The 15,104-nt window shown below is 36.3% G+C and overlaps 2 protein-coding genes across 16 annotated transcripts in view; one reads left to right on the top strand and one right to left on the bottom strand.

Annotated features, from left to right (window-relative positions):
- STARD6 (StAR related lipid transfer domain containing 6) overlaps window positions 1–2,755 on the bottom strand; it is a 31,848-nt gene extending 29,093 nt beyond the window's left edge. Inside the window, exons 1-2 of one of the 3 annotated variants that reach the window (XM_077135440.1) lie at window positions 1,196–1,332; window positions 323–382 (exon numbers count right to left, since the gene is read on the bottom strand). The gene's annotated coding sequence lies outside the window, so the exon portion shown is untranslated. The other 2 variants (XM_077135441.1, XM_077135443.1) reach the window with 2 other exon arrangements.
- Window positions 1,210–15,104, top strand: part of C18H18orf54 (chromosome 18 C18orf54 homolog) — a 269,814-nt gene continuing 255,919 nt past the window's right edge. For 10 of the 13 annotated variants that reach the window (XR_013165115.1, XR_013165120.1, XR_013165116.1 and 7 more), the window contains exons 1-5: window positions 1,210–1,407; window positions 3,709–4,037; window positions 4,759–5,553; window positions 5,863–6,013; window positions 11,379–11,481. Coding sequence is in view for 4 of the 13 variants with exons in the window: in XM_077135438.1 (XP_076991553.1) it covers window positions 3,755–4,037; window positions 4,759–5,553; window positions 5,863–6,013; window positions 11,379–11,481 (1,332 nt within the window). In the remaining 9 variants the exon portion in view is untranslated. The other 3 variants (XR_013165117.1, XR_013165118.1, XR_013165119.1) reach the window with 3 other exon arrangements.

Raw genomic sequence — 15,104 nt, 5'->3', positions numbered from 1 at the left:
CTTACCTGGGCTTGTGCTAGCTTGTCCTAGTTTTTTATTTCCTATCAGCAACCAACTGTGTATTGATTTGCCTAGAAATTGAGCAAATTATCTGAACATACCACTAGATTGTATGTAGCTCCTGGGCTGCGGGAACCAGGCCATTTATTTTCATATCACCAGCACTTCGCACATTTAGTGCCACTATAAACATGTGTTTAATTGAACCACTAAAGTGAATTGTATGGCTTCTGGACTTTTCATTTGCTAGGAGAAAGAGGAAGGTTATTGGGCCAGAGGTGAGTGAAAAGAAGATCAAATTTCAAGGCTACAGTTGTTTTACCTGGTGATACCACTTCGGATGAACTGGATCATTTTCAGATGGAGTGTAGGTCAAGGATATCTTCACAGATTCGGTCAGTGGAAAATAAACATAAACCAATTTGAGACGGCATTTTTTTTTTTTTTTTGATACACCACTTTGGTTGAAATTGGATTCTTCGCACCTCACATCCTGCCCCAGCCTTATAGATAGGTTCACACGTGTTGTTAGCGGGTCTTTACATCTGTTTGTACACTCTCCTACTTTCTGGGCTGCCTGACTGGGTTGGGTCCCCAATCCGTACTGGGTCACTGCCATTCTTCCTTGGGAATCCAGGTCCCCAAGGAGTTTGTTGAATCCTATTCCCGGCCAAACTCCCTCCTCCGATCCCGGATATGCTTTGCGTTGAGAGGCTGGCTGGAAGCCCAGGATGGGGGCTCAGGGATGGGATGCGGAAGGCACTGGAGAGAGGGAATTGAGTGGGGAGTGCTCCTTTCGCTGAGATGTTGTCGTTTCCCGGGCGGGGTTGCTCTGAAAGCGGAAGGCCGAGTTCACTTGGAAGGACTGGGGCTGAGGGGTTGCTCTAAGCCAGCAGGAACTGTAGTAGCCAGTGCCCAAGACCCCTTCCCACCCACTCGCCCCTACAGCTTCGGGAACCGGCCCAAGGTTGCTCAGCGGGCCATCTGCGCAGACTGGCCAAGAAGAGCGGGTCTAGGTGGGGAGGGCACGGGGTCAGCAAACTAGCCGTAATCCAGAAGCACCCGCCCAACCCTAGAGGGATGGGGAAGGAGAAACTACAACTCCCAAAACGGCTGCGTTTCAACTCTCCGCAACACCCCCCCTCCCCTGCGGTGGCCCTCCCTCCCTCCGCGCCCGGGGGCCACGCATGCGCACCGCCAGCCAACGCCATGTTGGGTCTGTTTGAAAGCGCGCGCGGGCGGAGTGCTCGGCTGTGACGGCGGAGAAAGCTGCGGAAAGCCGGCCCGAGGCGGGGCTGTGTCCCGGCCCGGGAGGTTGGGTCGCGTCTCCCGGCCGGTGATAAGAGCCGGGCTTTCGGCGGAGAGTTGTGGAAGTGTGCGTTTTTCTCTCTTGTTGGGCCTTAGTCGGTGAGTTAGGGTGGGAAGGGTTGTTGTTGTTTTGCGAGGGGGCGCCGCATCCTCTGACAGCCTGAAGAAAAGGGCTCAAGGAAGGGCGGCGAGGAGGTAAGAGGAGGACTTTTCTGAGAGACGGCGCGAGTTGAGATTCCTTGTGGGAATAATAAAACTTTAGGGAAGGGCTTCCCGGGCGGTGGAGGGTCCCGGGAAGGGGACGCCAGGGACCTGGCTGGGTCTGGGAACCTGGGGCGGATGGAAGCCGGAGAGGAGGGGAAGGGCTTGCGGTCAGCGGCGGTGGCCTCGGGGAAACTTCCCTCGTCCTCCAGCTGTAGCGCTCCCTGTTGCTGCTGAATAAATGGTTTTTAAATGAAAAGAAATTAAATGAAAACTGTGTCTGTGTTTGTGTCTGACGGGAGTGGTCGAATACCAAGGGGGAGGGTGATTCCTAAATAACGGCGCAGAAGTTTTTGAACCCAGTGCTTTCGGGTTGGAACAGAGATGCGCTGTTCTTGGGGCTCCAGCAATCCTGGCTTTCCAAGTTCATGAATCACTGCTTTTTTTTGCTGTAAAATAAACCGTAAAATAAATGTAAAATAAAAAAAGTTTCATAACTTGTAAATTACAGAGCTGTTGTTTCAAATGATTCTTAATTTTCCATTAAATATTCCTACTGGTTAACTGAACATTCTGGTTTTGAAGCAAAGGTAATGAAAATTTCTTGCCATAAGTTTACATTTTCTTCGCAGTGTTGGATTTTCTTTTAGAGAAACGAACTGAGGTATTTGCAGAGGAAGTGATAAAATAAAGGGGGGTTGCTTCAAAATAACTCTGTGGCTGAAGAGAAGTGGGTGGGGTGATAGATAAATAGTTTGGTAATTGTTGCACAAGACGATAGATACATGAGGATTTGTTATATTTTCTTTCTACCTTTCTCTGTGTTCGAAAATTTTTCATAATAAAAGTTAAATTATGTATTTTCTTTTTTTGCCAGTCTTGTGAATTAAAATAACTAGTAAATTTTACTTACCTCCTTACTGAGAACTATAATCCAACAACTTTCCCCTTAGGGTGTAGTTTTGTTTCTGAAGGTTTTGTAAAATAAAATCAGTAACCTGTGTTGTGCTCAAATAAGGGAGAAGACGTTTGGTCATTCTTGTCTATTATCCAAGCAATGTTTACTTGAGTAAATTTAAACTTTAGTGGGAGGAGTAAAGAAAGGGCTAAGTTGACTTTGTTTAGCCATTCTTCAGAGTTATACCAGTACCACAGCATTCAAGGAACTCAGAGGCTAATGATCTCATGTTCTGCTGCTGCTTTCACTGACCACTGTCACATCTCTTGCAAAGTGAGTTGCTTGCTCTAAGACTGAGGCAGAATGACAGATTACTTTTGTCTCTTTAATTGGAGAACTTTTAATATTTTAAAGTCACATCTGACAGCTATTGAGCATTACATTGAAAATTTTAGCAGATATTTCAAAAATTATGGCAAAAATTAAACAAGTTAACTTTATAATATCTTAAGGACTCGACATTAATTCATTTTTAGTACAGGAAATCCATTGATTTAGTTTGAAAGGACCTATTCATGGAAAGTAGTAAGATAATACAGTTAAGTCAATTTCCAAATTATTTAAGCCTTAAAAGAGAAATAGGATGACTCTGTTTAACATAACTGAAAATAGAGTAGTAAAAAAATGAAGGTCAGGAAATGATTATTTTAGTTAAAGGGCATATTTTAGCTCATTTTACAAAAAGACTGTCTTCACAGATTTTGTAAATTTTGTTCTTTTTGAGTATTTGGGGGTTCAAAAGAAGTAGTTTTGGCTACTATTGTACATATTGTCATTTATAACATTGTAAATGGATATTCTAATTTTTCCTTTTTGTTTTCAGTAACTTCATTTGATTCATGTAAACATCCTATTGAATACCTGCTATGTACATTGCATGGTGGGAGGCATAAGAATTGAAAAGTGTTTTGTAGGGGGTGATGTTAGCTATTGTGATGTCATAGAACATAGCACCTTAAGAAAAAAAGTCTGTTCATCAGTAGTTTGTACTTTCCATATATGTTCTCAGATAATTTTTGTATACATATTTCCAGGCACATAGATGTTCAGTAAATATTTACTAAACATCAATAAAGTAATTCACAAATAATTTTTTAAAAATGTGCAATGCTTAACAAGGAATGTTTATAGATTATGGATTTTATTCTTTAAAGAAAAGTATAAACAATTTACATATTAATTTCTCCGCATATGGCCATTCCTTTTAATTGGTACCTTAACCTTTTGTTTTTATATTTCAGTTATTTTTAAGAGAAATGAATAGAAATAACCCATTTTGAGGAAGTTATGGCAAAATCAATTACAAAGCCCAGAGTTTGTTCCCGGGAATCTTCAGTATCTTCTCTTCTAGCAAGCTGCAGCCTGAATGGGAGCAATTCCACAAACTCTGATGGCTCTTTTCAGTATAAGGATAAACTATACAGCTCTGCTTCTCAGGCTTTACAGGCCTATATTGATGATTTTGATTTAAGCCAAATGTATCCTGGTGCAAGCACTGGAAAGATTAACGTTGAAGAGAATTCAATTACTATGTCAAAGTTCTCTGAGTGTATTTATAAACCAGACAATGGTATGCATTTATTATTTATTTTTAACACCATGTTCAATTATTTAAACCTTTGAGAGATGTGCTAAAGCCTTGGAAATCTAGACTTTTTTTTGTTTTTTGGTGCCTTTTGGGTAAAAATGACTCTTAGAATATTGAAATTTGGGTATTTTTGTAAAATGATTTTGTAATTCTCTATTTCCCAGGAATTTTCAGGTAAGATCCTCTTTTGACCAACTTTACCAAATAGGCCAAGAATAGAAAAAGCTTGCATTGAATTCTTAAAAGAATATGGGAAGTATATTACAAAAGAGGAGAATTATCTGTTCTCTCTGTATTAATGCCATTATAGGGGTTAGTAGGCAAGAAAATAAGTTATTTTTCCAATTAGTTTAATACTTAATTTTTTTCTATGTAGCAATCAGTATTGATAACTGATATTAAAGTGATATAATGTGTTTGTGCTTCAGTTGTGTTTAGATGACAAAGTTGGAGAAACAGTAGTGAACATGGGAAAATTCAGAAGGTTAGAAAAGTGTAGAAGTTAATTTCAAGAAACGTAAGAAAGAAAGCATGTCCTATTTTTCAAGCTTTATTTTTGCTTTTTCTCAAAGCTTTAGTAAGCATAAAGGAAAGTGGGGAAAAAAAGATTTTTAAATTCTTTATTCTTATTTACTGTTGAATATTATTATGAAGCTTTTATATGTGATTTGGAAGATAAACAGAACCATGCTTTGTTTTTCAGCTTTTGAAAACCTTGATCACAAAAAAGGTTCAAATTCCTTACCATCCTCTAAAAGACAGGCTATTAATGACATAGACTCCATTAGCCTAACAACTGATGATCTAGTAAAACTTCCAGCAGATGGATCATTACCTTCTTTCATTTTTGTTGGTCCGGATCACCAAATTAGCAGGAAAAACAAGAGTTGTGTTGGAAGACTAGGTTCATCAAACATTGAAAAGAATTCGGATTTTCAAAAATTCTCCATACCCATGGACAAAGATAACTTAGTTACTCCTGTTGTATATGCAAACATAAATGGAAAACAACGTAGCAGGCTTAAAAAACCAAAAATTGTGAATAGGACTAATAAATGCTTTTCAGAATCATCTCTAACTTTTTCCAAGAAGTTTTCTTTCAAGGACAGTCAAGAACACAATCTTGAAAAGAATTATCCAAGATGGCTTACTAGCCAGAAATCCGACCTTAATGTTTCAGGGATAACCAGTATACCTGATTTCAACTACCCTGCCTGGCTCCATAATCAAGACTTGCTACCTGATACAGACAGTCAAAGGATTTATAAAGCGTTTAAAGAAGATCAATGTTCCTCCAAGCATAATTATCAGGCACAAAGAACTTCTCGGTTTATGAATAAATTAGATTGCTTTGAATATTCTTTTGAACCCTCAAAATTTTCAAATTCCTTGAGCAATGATAAAAGATTGGTTAATGAATACAAACGTGATTTTCAACGTAGCCAATGTCAATATGAGAATCCACTTCTCCCAGGACAATTCAAAAAGCCATTCAGTGGTAATACTTTTTTTTTTTTTAGAACAAAATGAAGTGTAAATATGTCCTGATGTCTTAAAAGCGTTCATGTTTTTCTCTTGATGTAACGATAAGTTGATATATCTTTTAAGAACTCTTATCTGTCTAGCATTTTGTAACCAGAAAATAACTTTTCTCCACCCTTTTTTGTGTTTGAAATGTCACATTTTGTTGTAACTTGCTGTGATGTGTGTGTTACAAATTACCTGAATTCTCACTGCCTTTGTGAGATTTTGCTCTGCTTTGCATTTGTATCAATCCTAAAGAATTAACATAATCTTTTTAAATTAGATGACAAAATTGAATTACTTATCCTGAAGGCCAAGAGAAATCTAGAACATTCTCCTGAAGAATTACCGAGATCTATGAAAAATGATGGTAGTCCTTGCTCGTTAGATAAACTTGAAGCAGAACGATCATGGGAAAATATTCCTGTTACTTTGTAAGTAAGCGACAATGGAAAAATTGCTTAGTTTTCCAAGTGAAAAAAAAAAAGTCCTGTGAACCTATGATTTATTGTAAAATAATGATATAAACAAATGGTAAATCTCTAGGAACAGCTTTCAGTGTTGCTTGTTCTCAGTAGCATTTTTCATTTTTACCACAAGATGGTTTCATAAGCCAGGTATATTAGATAACTTATGTTTCCGTTTTTGTTACATGTTCCTTTCATTTCACTATAAAAAGTATTGATATGGGGGTGGGTCATGGTGGCTCAGCAGGTAGCATGTTTGCCTGCCCATGTGAAAAAAAAAAGTATGATATGCATCAATATGAAGAACTAGAATCAAAAATAATTATTTTGCAGATGGAGTGCTGTGAAATTCTTGTTTTTTACTTTAAGCTCCTCTTCCTTTCCCCCATATACTTTCCATATAACTCCATATAACTCCATATTGGAGTTATCCATTATTTTTCAGTTATATTTCACTTTGTCCTTTAGTCATTATTTTCTCAGTAAATGATGGTGCATTTTCTTGTATAGGCTATTGTATAAATTTTTGTAGTTCTTAAGATTGTTTTCTATTTGTGTTTAAACTTTCTGTGACAATTTCTGAGAGTAATTTAATTGTGGTAATATATATATCATACCATTTTAACCATTTTTATAAGCATACAATTCAATGGCTTTAATTACTAAAACTTTTTCATTATCCAGAACAGAAACTCTTTACCCACAGTAACCCTCCATATCCTCTCTCTAGCCCCTGATAACCTATAATCTACTTTCTGTCTCTATGAATTTGCTTATCTGGATATATGTAAGTGGAATCACACAGTATTTGGTCATTTGTAATTGACTTATTTTTCTCAATATGATGTCTTTAAGGTTTATCCATATCAAAGCATTTATCAGAACATCATTTTTTTTTGGCCAAATAGTATTGTACTATATATACCTACACATCATATTTTGCTTATCCATTCATCTGTCATTTGGCAGTTGGATTGTTTCCACATTTTGGTTATTGTAAAAATGCTGCTGTGAACATTGGTTCTCAGAATAATTTACAAGATGTTTAGATACTTGTGAGAGTGTATTTAGAATTGGGAGCTTAGGTAGAAAAATTTATTCTTAGTGATATTATTACATCTACACTAAGTCTTGATAACCCCCATATCCTGAATTAGGCCCTGATAATTTACTATAAATTTCCATTTTATTGTAAACTGAGAGTCTGTTAATGCCTGGATTATTTTTTGATTACTGATCAGTTGAATGTCCTATTTTTTTGGAAGAGGATACTGACTATAATTCTGGTTTGGAGTAAAAATTAATATAAAGGGTAATTTCTGACTATGATGAGCTCTCTGGTCAGTTGTAGTATTGGTTATGATTATCTAGAATAGGTTTTTAAAAAATATTTTTTATTGTGAAGTATATATTTAAAAAGGCAATACATTTCAAGGTACATTTTAACAAGTAATTATAGACTAGATTTCAAAGCTTGGTATGGATTATAGTTCCAAAATTTCAGGTTTTTCCTTCTAGCTGCTCTACGATACTGGAGACTAAAAAATATCAGTATAATGATTCAGTAGTCGTACTCATTTGTTAAATCCTAACTTCTCTGTATAACTCCTCCTTCTCCTTTGATCTTTTCTCAATCTTTAGGGATATTTGGTTTATGCCCATTCTAACTTTTTTCATGTTGAAATGGGGTATGGACAATATGGGATAGGGGATGGAACTGGTTGATGTTCTTGGAGACACTGGCACCTCTGGATTTCAGGACTCATCTGGCCTAAACTCTCTGAAGGTTTTAGGTTTCTGAAAAGTAACCATACTGTGTGCAAATTTTGTAGGCTCTCAGCTAGAGCCCTGCGTGTTATTTAGGGTTAAATGAATGATGTTGGTTGGGGGTTGGCAAACTGTGGTAATTAGCAATACCTAGCCGAAGCTTGTATAACAGTAGCCTCCAAAATAGCCTCTTCACTCTGTTTTAACTTTCTTAACCACTAATGACTTATTTTGTCACATTTTTTCCCCCTTTTGGTCAGGAAAGTGTTGTCAATTCCATAGTGCCAGGGCCAGGCACATCCCTAGGAGTGAGGTCCCACGTTGCCAGGGGGACTCACACTCCCTGGGTATCATGTCCTATGTAGAGGGGAATGGAATAACTTAGCTTCTATTTAGTTTCATTCCTCAAGTTGCTTCCACAGTGTCTTTTTTTTTTTTTTTTTTAAGTTGGGTTAGTAACTAGCTCATTTAGTCCTTAAACTTCTCTTACCTGTTATAATTCCTAATTTCTTATTTCCTTTTTAGTTGGTCTGTGGGTATTTAAAATGCCATATACTTTTCTGTGGTAGTTAGATTCAGTTGTCAACTTGGCACCTAGTTTTGTTGCTGTGGACATGAGCCAATGATACGTGAACCTCATCTGTTGCTGATTAGATCTGCAGTCCGCTAGGAGGCGTACCTGCTGCAATGAATGATGTTTGACTTAATTGGCTGGTACTTAAATGAGAGAGCACAATGTAGCACAGCCCAAGCCGCTCAGCATACCTCATCTCAGCACTGCAGCTCAGCCCAGGCCTTTGGAGATGCAGAAAAGAATCACCCCGGGGAAAGTTGTTGGAACCCAGAGGCCTGGGGAGAAGGCCAGCAGAGATCGTCCTGTGCCTTCCCATGTAAGAAAGAACCTCAGATGAAAGTTAGCTGCCTTTCCTCTGAAGAACTAATGAAATAAATCCCCTTTTATTAAAAGCCAATCTGTCTCTGGTGTGTTGCATTCTGGCAGCTAGCAAACTAGAACACTTTTCTTTCAATTGGAAACAAAATGGATGGGCAAGTAATTTCAGAGATGTTTAAAGTAAAATTTTTAAATGACTTTAATGTATTTTACAATAATGCAACTTCTGACTTGGATAGTTGATATTATCAATTGTTTGACCCAGTACCTTGCATTTTTGGAAAATTCAATTCTTATTATGTCGGGTATATTTGTAGATAAAACTATTGATGAAATGCAGAGAAGAAATAGGACTTATAATGACAAATTGTTAAGAACTTTTCATCAGAAACAAAATTGAATAGCCAAGTCCTCAAGGTAGTATGGTAAAACATGGATTACAGCCATAACCAGAGAAGTGTTTTCTTGTTTGTTTAACTTTTTATTGTGGAAAGTTTCAAGAAAATGCTGAAGTAGAATAATAGCTTAATAAGCACCTATATGCCCAGCACCCATCTTCAACAATCAGATAAATGTTTTTTGATGACGTTGTATAGATGTATAGATATTGCTGGTAAAGAATTGGGGAGAAGTTTAACAGGAGCAAGAAAAATCTGATAGTAAAATGAGTCGATAATAAAGTGCTACTTATTAAGGAAAAAATGGCATTATGGTTTTTGAGATTCTTAGATATCTGAGTACTTGAGTTATAAAACACACCTTATTTGATATATAAATAAAAGAAATAGAATGAGTTTATTCTCTGTGGCTAATAGAACCTGATTTGGGGAACATTCTTGTTTTTGCGGGGATGCTCTGTCTTCTGCTAGCCTTGAACATCAGGAAAGAAATGATATTTGTTGAGCAATTATTAAATGTATAGGAAACTAAAAGAATTAATTCATTTAGTTTATGTGAGATAAATAGTGCTGCTCATCATCTGTGATAAGATAGCTATGGGAAGTGAGAGTAAGTGTTCCAGTTTGCTAGCTGCCGGAATGCAATATACCAGGAATGGAGTGGCTTTTAAAAAAGGAAATTTAATAAGTTGCTAGTTTACAGTTCCAAGGCTGAGAAAATGTCCCAATTAAAACAAGACTATAGAAATGTCCAATCTAAGTCATCCAGGGCATGATACCTTGGTTCAAGAAGGCTGATGAAGTTCAGGGTTTCTCTCTCAAGTGAGAAGGCACATGGTGAACCCAGTCAGGGTTTCTTGCTCATCTGAAATGGCACATGGCAAATATGCTGTCATCTGCTAGCTTTCTCTCCTGGCTTCCTGTTTCATGAATCTCCCTGGGAGGTATTTTCCTTTTTCATTTCCAAAGGTCGGTGGCTGGTGGGCTCCCTGCTCCTCGTGGCTGTGTTATTCTGTGCTCTCAGAATCTCTCTCATTCTCCAGAACGTTTCCTCTTTTATAGGATTCCAGTAAACTACTCAAGACCCACCCAAATGGGTGGAGACACACCTTTACCTAATACAGTTTAACAACCAATATTGAGTAAATCACATCTTCAGGAAGATGATCTAATTACAGTTTCAAACATACAATACTGAATAGGAATTAGAAGAAACAGCTGCCTTTTCAAAATGGGATTAGGACTAAAACATGGCTTTTCTAGGGTACATGCGCGTTTCAAACCAGCACAGTAAGTTCTGTGCTGCTATTACATTTGAATTGTATTTTGCAAAAGTATCAGACTGTAGTAAATAAAAAAAATAATAAGAAAAGGAAACTTGTCCATTAGCAAAGATAGTGTGAGAAACTAGTTAAAAAGTGAATTCTCTGTACTCCCATCACCTCATTCTGATTCCTTTGGAGGTGGAATCTGCATTTTAAACGAGTAAATAGGCTCCTTTTGAGAAATAGTGATTATGTTTAAGAAAATGGACTTTAAAATCAGGCAGTCCTGAGTTGAATTGTGGCTTTAAAGCAAGTTACCAACTGCTCTGGGCTTCAGCTATAAAAAGAAGGTAACAGCCAGGGATGTTTTAAGGTTTAAATGGGGGAAAACTGTGTGTAAATTGCTTAGCATAATGCCAGGAGTTTTATAATTTCAGTGAATTGTAATTATAATTTTTAAAAACTATTTAGTCAAGGGGAAGCATAAATAGATGCTAATATCTTGGTACGCAAAAGGTTGGAATAAGATTTGGGTTAATTGAGAACTCAAATTTAGCTGATATTCGAATGTTTAATTTGAAATTGTGACTCTCAAGTAGAAAGTGTAATGGATTCTTAGGAGAGAAGAAGGGATTAGGTACAATTCAAAGGGACTAGCATGTCCTTAGCCCTTGTGCCAAGTAAGGTAGCAGGGAAGATGTTAGGTGTAGGCTGAGAGAGGGTGCATATTATCATTTGAATGTTTTTGCTTTGCCTCTCCCAAACTGATCTCTCCCCTGGATCAGACTTGGGGTAGGTTAGAAGCAGGAAGATAAGGAAGGGTTGGGTTTTGATCTCAGTTTAGGGAGAAGATGAAGGAGTTAGCAAGCACCATCAATGTGATTCATATCCATGATGCTTATTTCTTGGTGACCTCCTGCATTTAAATGATAACTATTAAATTATATATTGCCTATTTTTTACAAATTGGAAACTAACTTGCTATTTTGTATTCTTTAAATCCTATTTAGCAAATCACCTGTTCCTGTTTACTCTGATGACAGTCCTCAACAAACCTCAAGGGCAAAATATGCTAAAGAATTCCTTGAAGACTTTTTAAATAATGATAATCAGGTGGGTGAAATTAAATATTTTTAATTTACAAAGGAAGATTTATGACCAATATATAGATATTAATTTCTAAGTTAGATGTTTTTAAACAAAACAAATTACCTATATTTTCCTCTCCCAAACACAAAATCATCTCACTTTCCAGAATGACTGATCTTATTATTTTAGTATTCTGAAGTAGAAGGTTCTGGGATTGAACTCAACAGAGACCCTGAATTGTTATTACAAAATTTTTCTGGAAAACATGTCATAATACAGATCATTATAAAATAAGATACTATAACAGTTGCTTGATAAGAGAAACTTCATTATCAAATATTTAGAACAGATATTTGAGTACCAAGCATTTTTTTAGGAACTACATTCTTAGCAGTAAATATAAGAGAACTTCTTGCCCGCTTGGATTTTTTTTACTAGTTGGGGAGATTAAATAAAAATATAATATGTAATATAAGGAAGTGTTCTAAGTATTATGAGGAAAACAATCAATTGAGTTATAGAGATGTGGGTGAAATTAAAGTCATTAGGGAAGGCCTCTCTAATGATGTGATATTTGAGTAGAAACCTGAAATTAGTGAATGAGCCAGACGCCCATGGGAGAATAGCTTTAAGGTAGAGGTTAATAGTCTATGCAGTACGCACAAGGCAGGAGTGTGCATGTTCAAGCACTGTCAGCGTCCTCTCAGTGTAGTTCAGCGACAGTGAGCAAGGGAAAGAATGGTAAGAAGATTGGCACTCAGCAGACACAACTAGGAAATGTCAAGAGCTAGATCATAGAGGGTTTTGTAAAAGCTATAGAAGGTAGAGTTTAGGTTATATTCTGAAATGAGAAGTCATTGGAGGGTTTTGAGTAGGGAAATGAAATCATATTTATGCTTTTAAATATAAAATGGCAGCTCTGTGGAACATGAACTTAGGAGGGGCTGGAGAAAGAGCAGAGAGCTACGTAAGAGGGTATTGTAATATTTCATGATAGAGATTGTAGTGTCTTGGATTAGGGTGGGTGCATTGGTTGTAGTTAGATTTGGGATGTATTTTGCAGGTATACCTGATAGGAACAAAATAGAGAGGATTCAGAGAATGAATCTAAGGTATTTGAGCTAAGTAACTGGAGAACCTAGGTAAGGAACAGTGGTGGAGGAATATATGTGGGATAGATGAGGAATCAAGAGATTGAGAGTTCTGTTTCAGACATTTTAATTTTGAGAGGGAAAAGTTAACTACTAACCAACTCACCTTTCTGTGCACCCCTGCCCTCAGCCCCCCGATGTACAACCTCACTACCAGGATAGTTTTTGTTGTTGTTTTTTACTTTTTGTTTTGAAGTACTTTTAGATGTAGAGAGATGCAAAAATAATCTCTCTAGGAATCTAGAGGCCCATCTCCCTGCTTTCCCTAGTGTGACATCATATATAACAATAGTACAATGATCAAAACAAGGCATTTAACCTTGGGACAGTACTGTTAATTAAAGTATAAACTTTATTAGAATTTCACGTGTTTTTCTACCAGTGCCCTGTTGTAGAGTCCAATCTAAGATCCAACAATGCATTTGATTGTCATGTTTCACCAGTCTGTGCCATTTGCTTAGTCTTTCCTTGTCTTTCATGAGCATTACAATTTTGAAGTGTATTGGTCATTTATTTTGTATATAGTCCCTCCATTTGGGGTTGTCTGATGTGTTCTCATGATTTGAATGAAGTTATGAATTTTTGATAAAGTACCAAAAAAGTGATATTGAGCCCCTCTAATTGCTTTAGATCAGTGGGTTCATGATGTCAATATATATTATTAAGGTGCTGTTCACCTTGAAGACTTGTTTAAGGTGGTGTCTGCACCACCTTAGTAAAGTTACTATTCCCTTTGTAATTAATAAATATCGTGGGGGAGATACATTGGGACTATGCAAATATCTTCTTTCTCCTCAGACTTTTGTCAACTAATTCTAGCATCCTTTGGTGTGGATCTTGTATTTTCTTCTACATTTATTAAATTAAATTCTTCTGTAATGAAGAGTTGTTCTTTCTCCCCTGTTTATATATTTATATTAGTATGGACTCATGAATATTTATTTTATTCTAGATTTATAATACAGTATTATCATTTATTTTGTTGCTCAAATTGTTCTAGTTTAGGCCATTAGGAATTCCTTAAGGTTGGCTTCTTTTGACATATCCCTATCCTTTTATGAATAATTCTTTGAGGAATCCTGTTTCCTGTTATTGGAGAATGATGTTTAGAAACTAAGACCTGGGCGGTAGGTGTGTTTGTTGCTTCTGAGTTGCTATTCATGCTAGACATTCTCAGCAGGCAGAGCTAGGAAATGTAAGTATATATACCAATCCATCATACATACTCACATATCTATATTTATCTCTATATCTATCTCTCAGTTTTATATATGTATAAGACAGGAGTTTATACTGCTACCTCTGATTCCAGTCCAATACCAACAGGTTTGTTTTAGCTTTTCCCTTTCTTATTTGTAACTTTTTTCCTACATATGAGAAACCTGACTCATTATCTATAATAGTTTACTTATTTGTTCAAACCTGGTATACACATAAAGCAATTTCAGCACTGCTAACACAACCCCCATAAGAAACAAATTTACTAACTATATTATGTTATTTGTGTGCAGTTCTTTTTGTCTTTAGCCTTATTTACCTTTAAAATATCTTGTCAAAATAGATTTTCCAAAGTAACTTAGGTTATTTCCTTCCCACCTCTCTTCAATGTGGTTATGGTATTCATTTGTTATACAGTTAGGTGGTTCATTTGTTATTGACTTAGGTTATTTCCTTCCCACCTCTCTTCAATGTGGTTATGGTATTCATTTGTTATACAGTTAGGTGGTTCATTTGTTATTGTATGTATTGGCTTGGCCCTACATTTATGTTTTTTTTTTTTGGTTTAAATTGTTTATTTTTTTAATATTTGAAACATTACTGTTGTTTTAAGAGTCAGCTATACAAATATACCTGTAATACTTTGTATTAATAAACTCAACTTCACTATTAAGTATTAGTGGTAAGTTTCAAAACAAATTGTACCACATATAACATTTATCAGACATTCATTATTAAATGCATATAAACAGTTTAATCTTTTTTTTGTAGTTTTCTGTCTTTTTCAGGTGCTTTGACCACTACCTTGCATGAAAAGTTTACTTGAGGCAGATACAAAAGATTCTAAACATAGGCTTTTGCAACTCTTATGGTTGGAATCAGGCAACCAGAAATTCTTCTAAACCAATGGTTGGATATAGGTTCATTTAGGTATAATACTTTAGGTGCCATCTCCAAGTGTGCAAGAGTAGAAGCCTAACTGGGTTCTTAATACCTTGTTTCTTATGTCCTATTCAATAAAATAGGGAGTGCCTTTAACATTTTTTTTAGCTCTTCTACTTACTTTAAGTATGTTAACCAGCGAGAGCCCATTTTTAACCTTCTTCTACAAGTCAACAACTTCCTCTAGAAATGAAGTTTAAATAATTCCTATATATGTATAACTCAGTGCTGAAATATTTTAATTTTATACGTCTTAAGAGGCCTGTTTGCCACTTTGTTGAGATCTGTGAAAACACAACTCATTTGAAAGACGTAAAAACAATGATACGATTTTTA

The sequence above is a fragment of the Tamandua tetradactyla genome, chromosome 18 (assembly GCF_023851605.1).
Source record: "Tamandua tetradactyla isolate mTamTet1 chromosome 18, mTamTet1.pri, whole genome shotgun sequence".
Classification (NCBI taxonomy): Eukaryota; Metazoa; Chordata; class Mammalia; order Pilosa; family Myrmecophagidae; genus Tamandua; species Tamandua tetradactyla.
The sequence above is the reverse complement of the archived record's forward strand: the minus strand, read 5'-3'. Positions and strand labels throughout refer to the sequence as shown.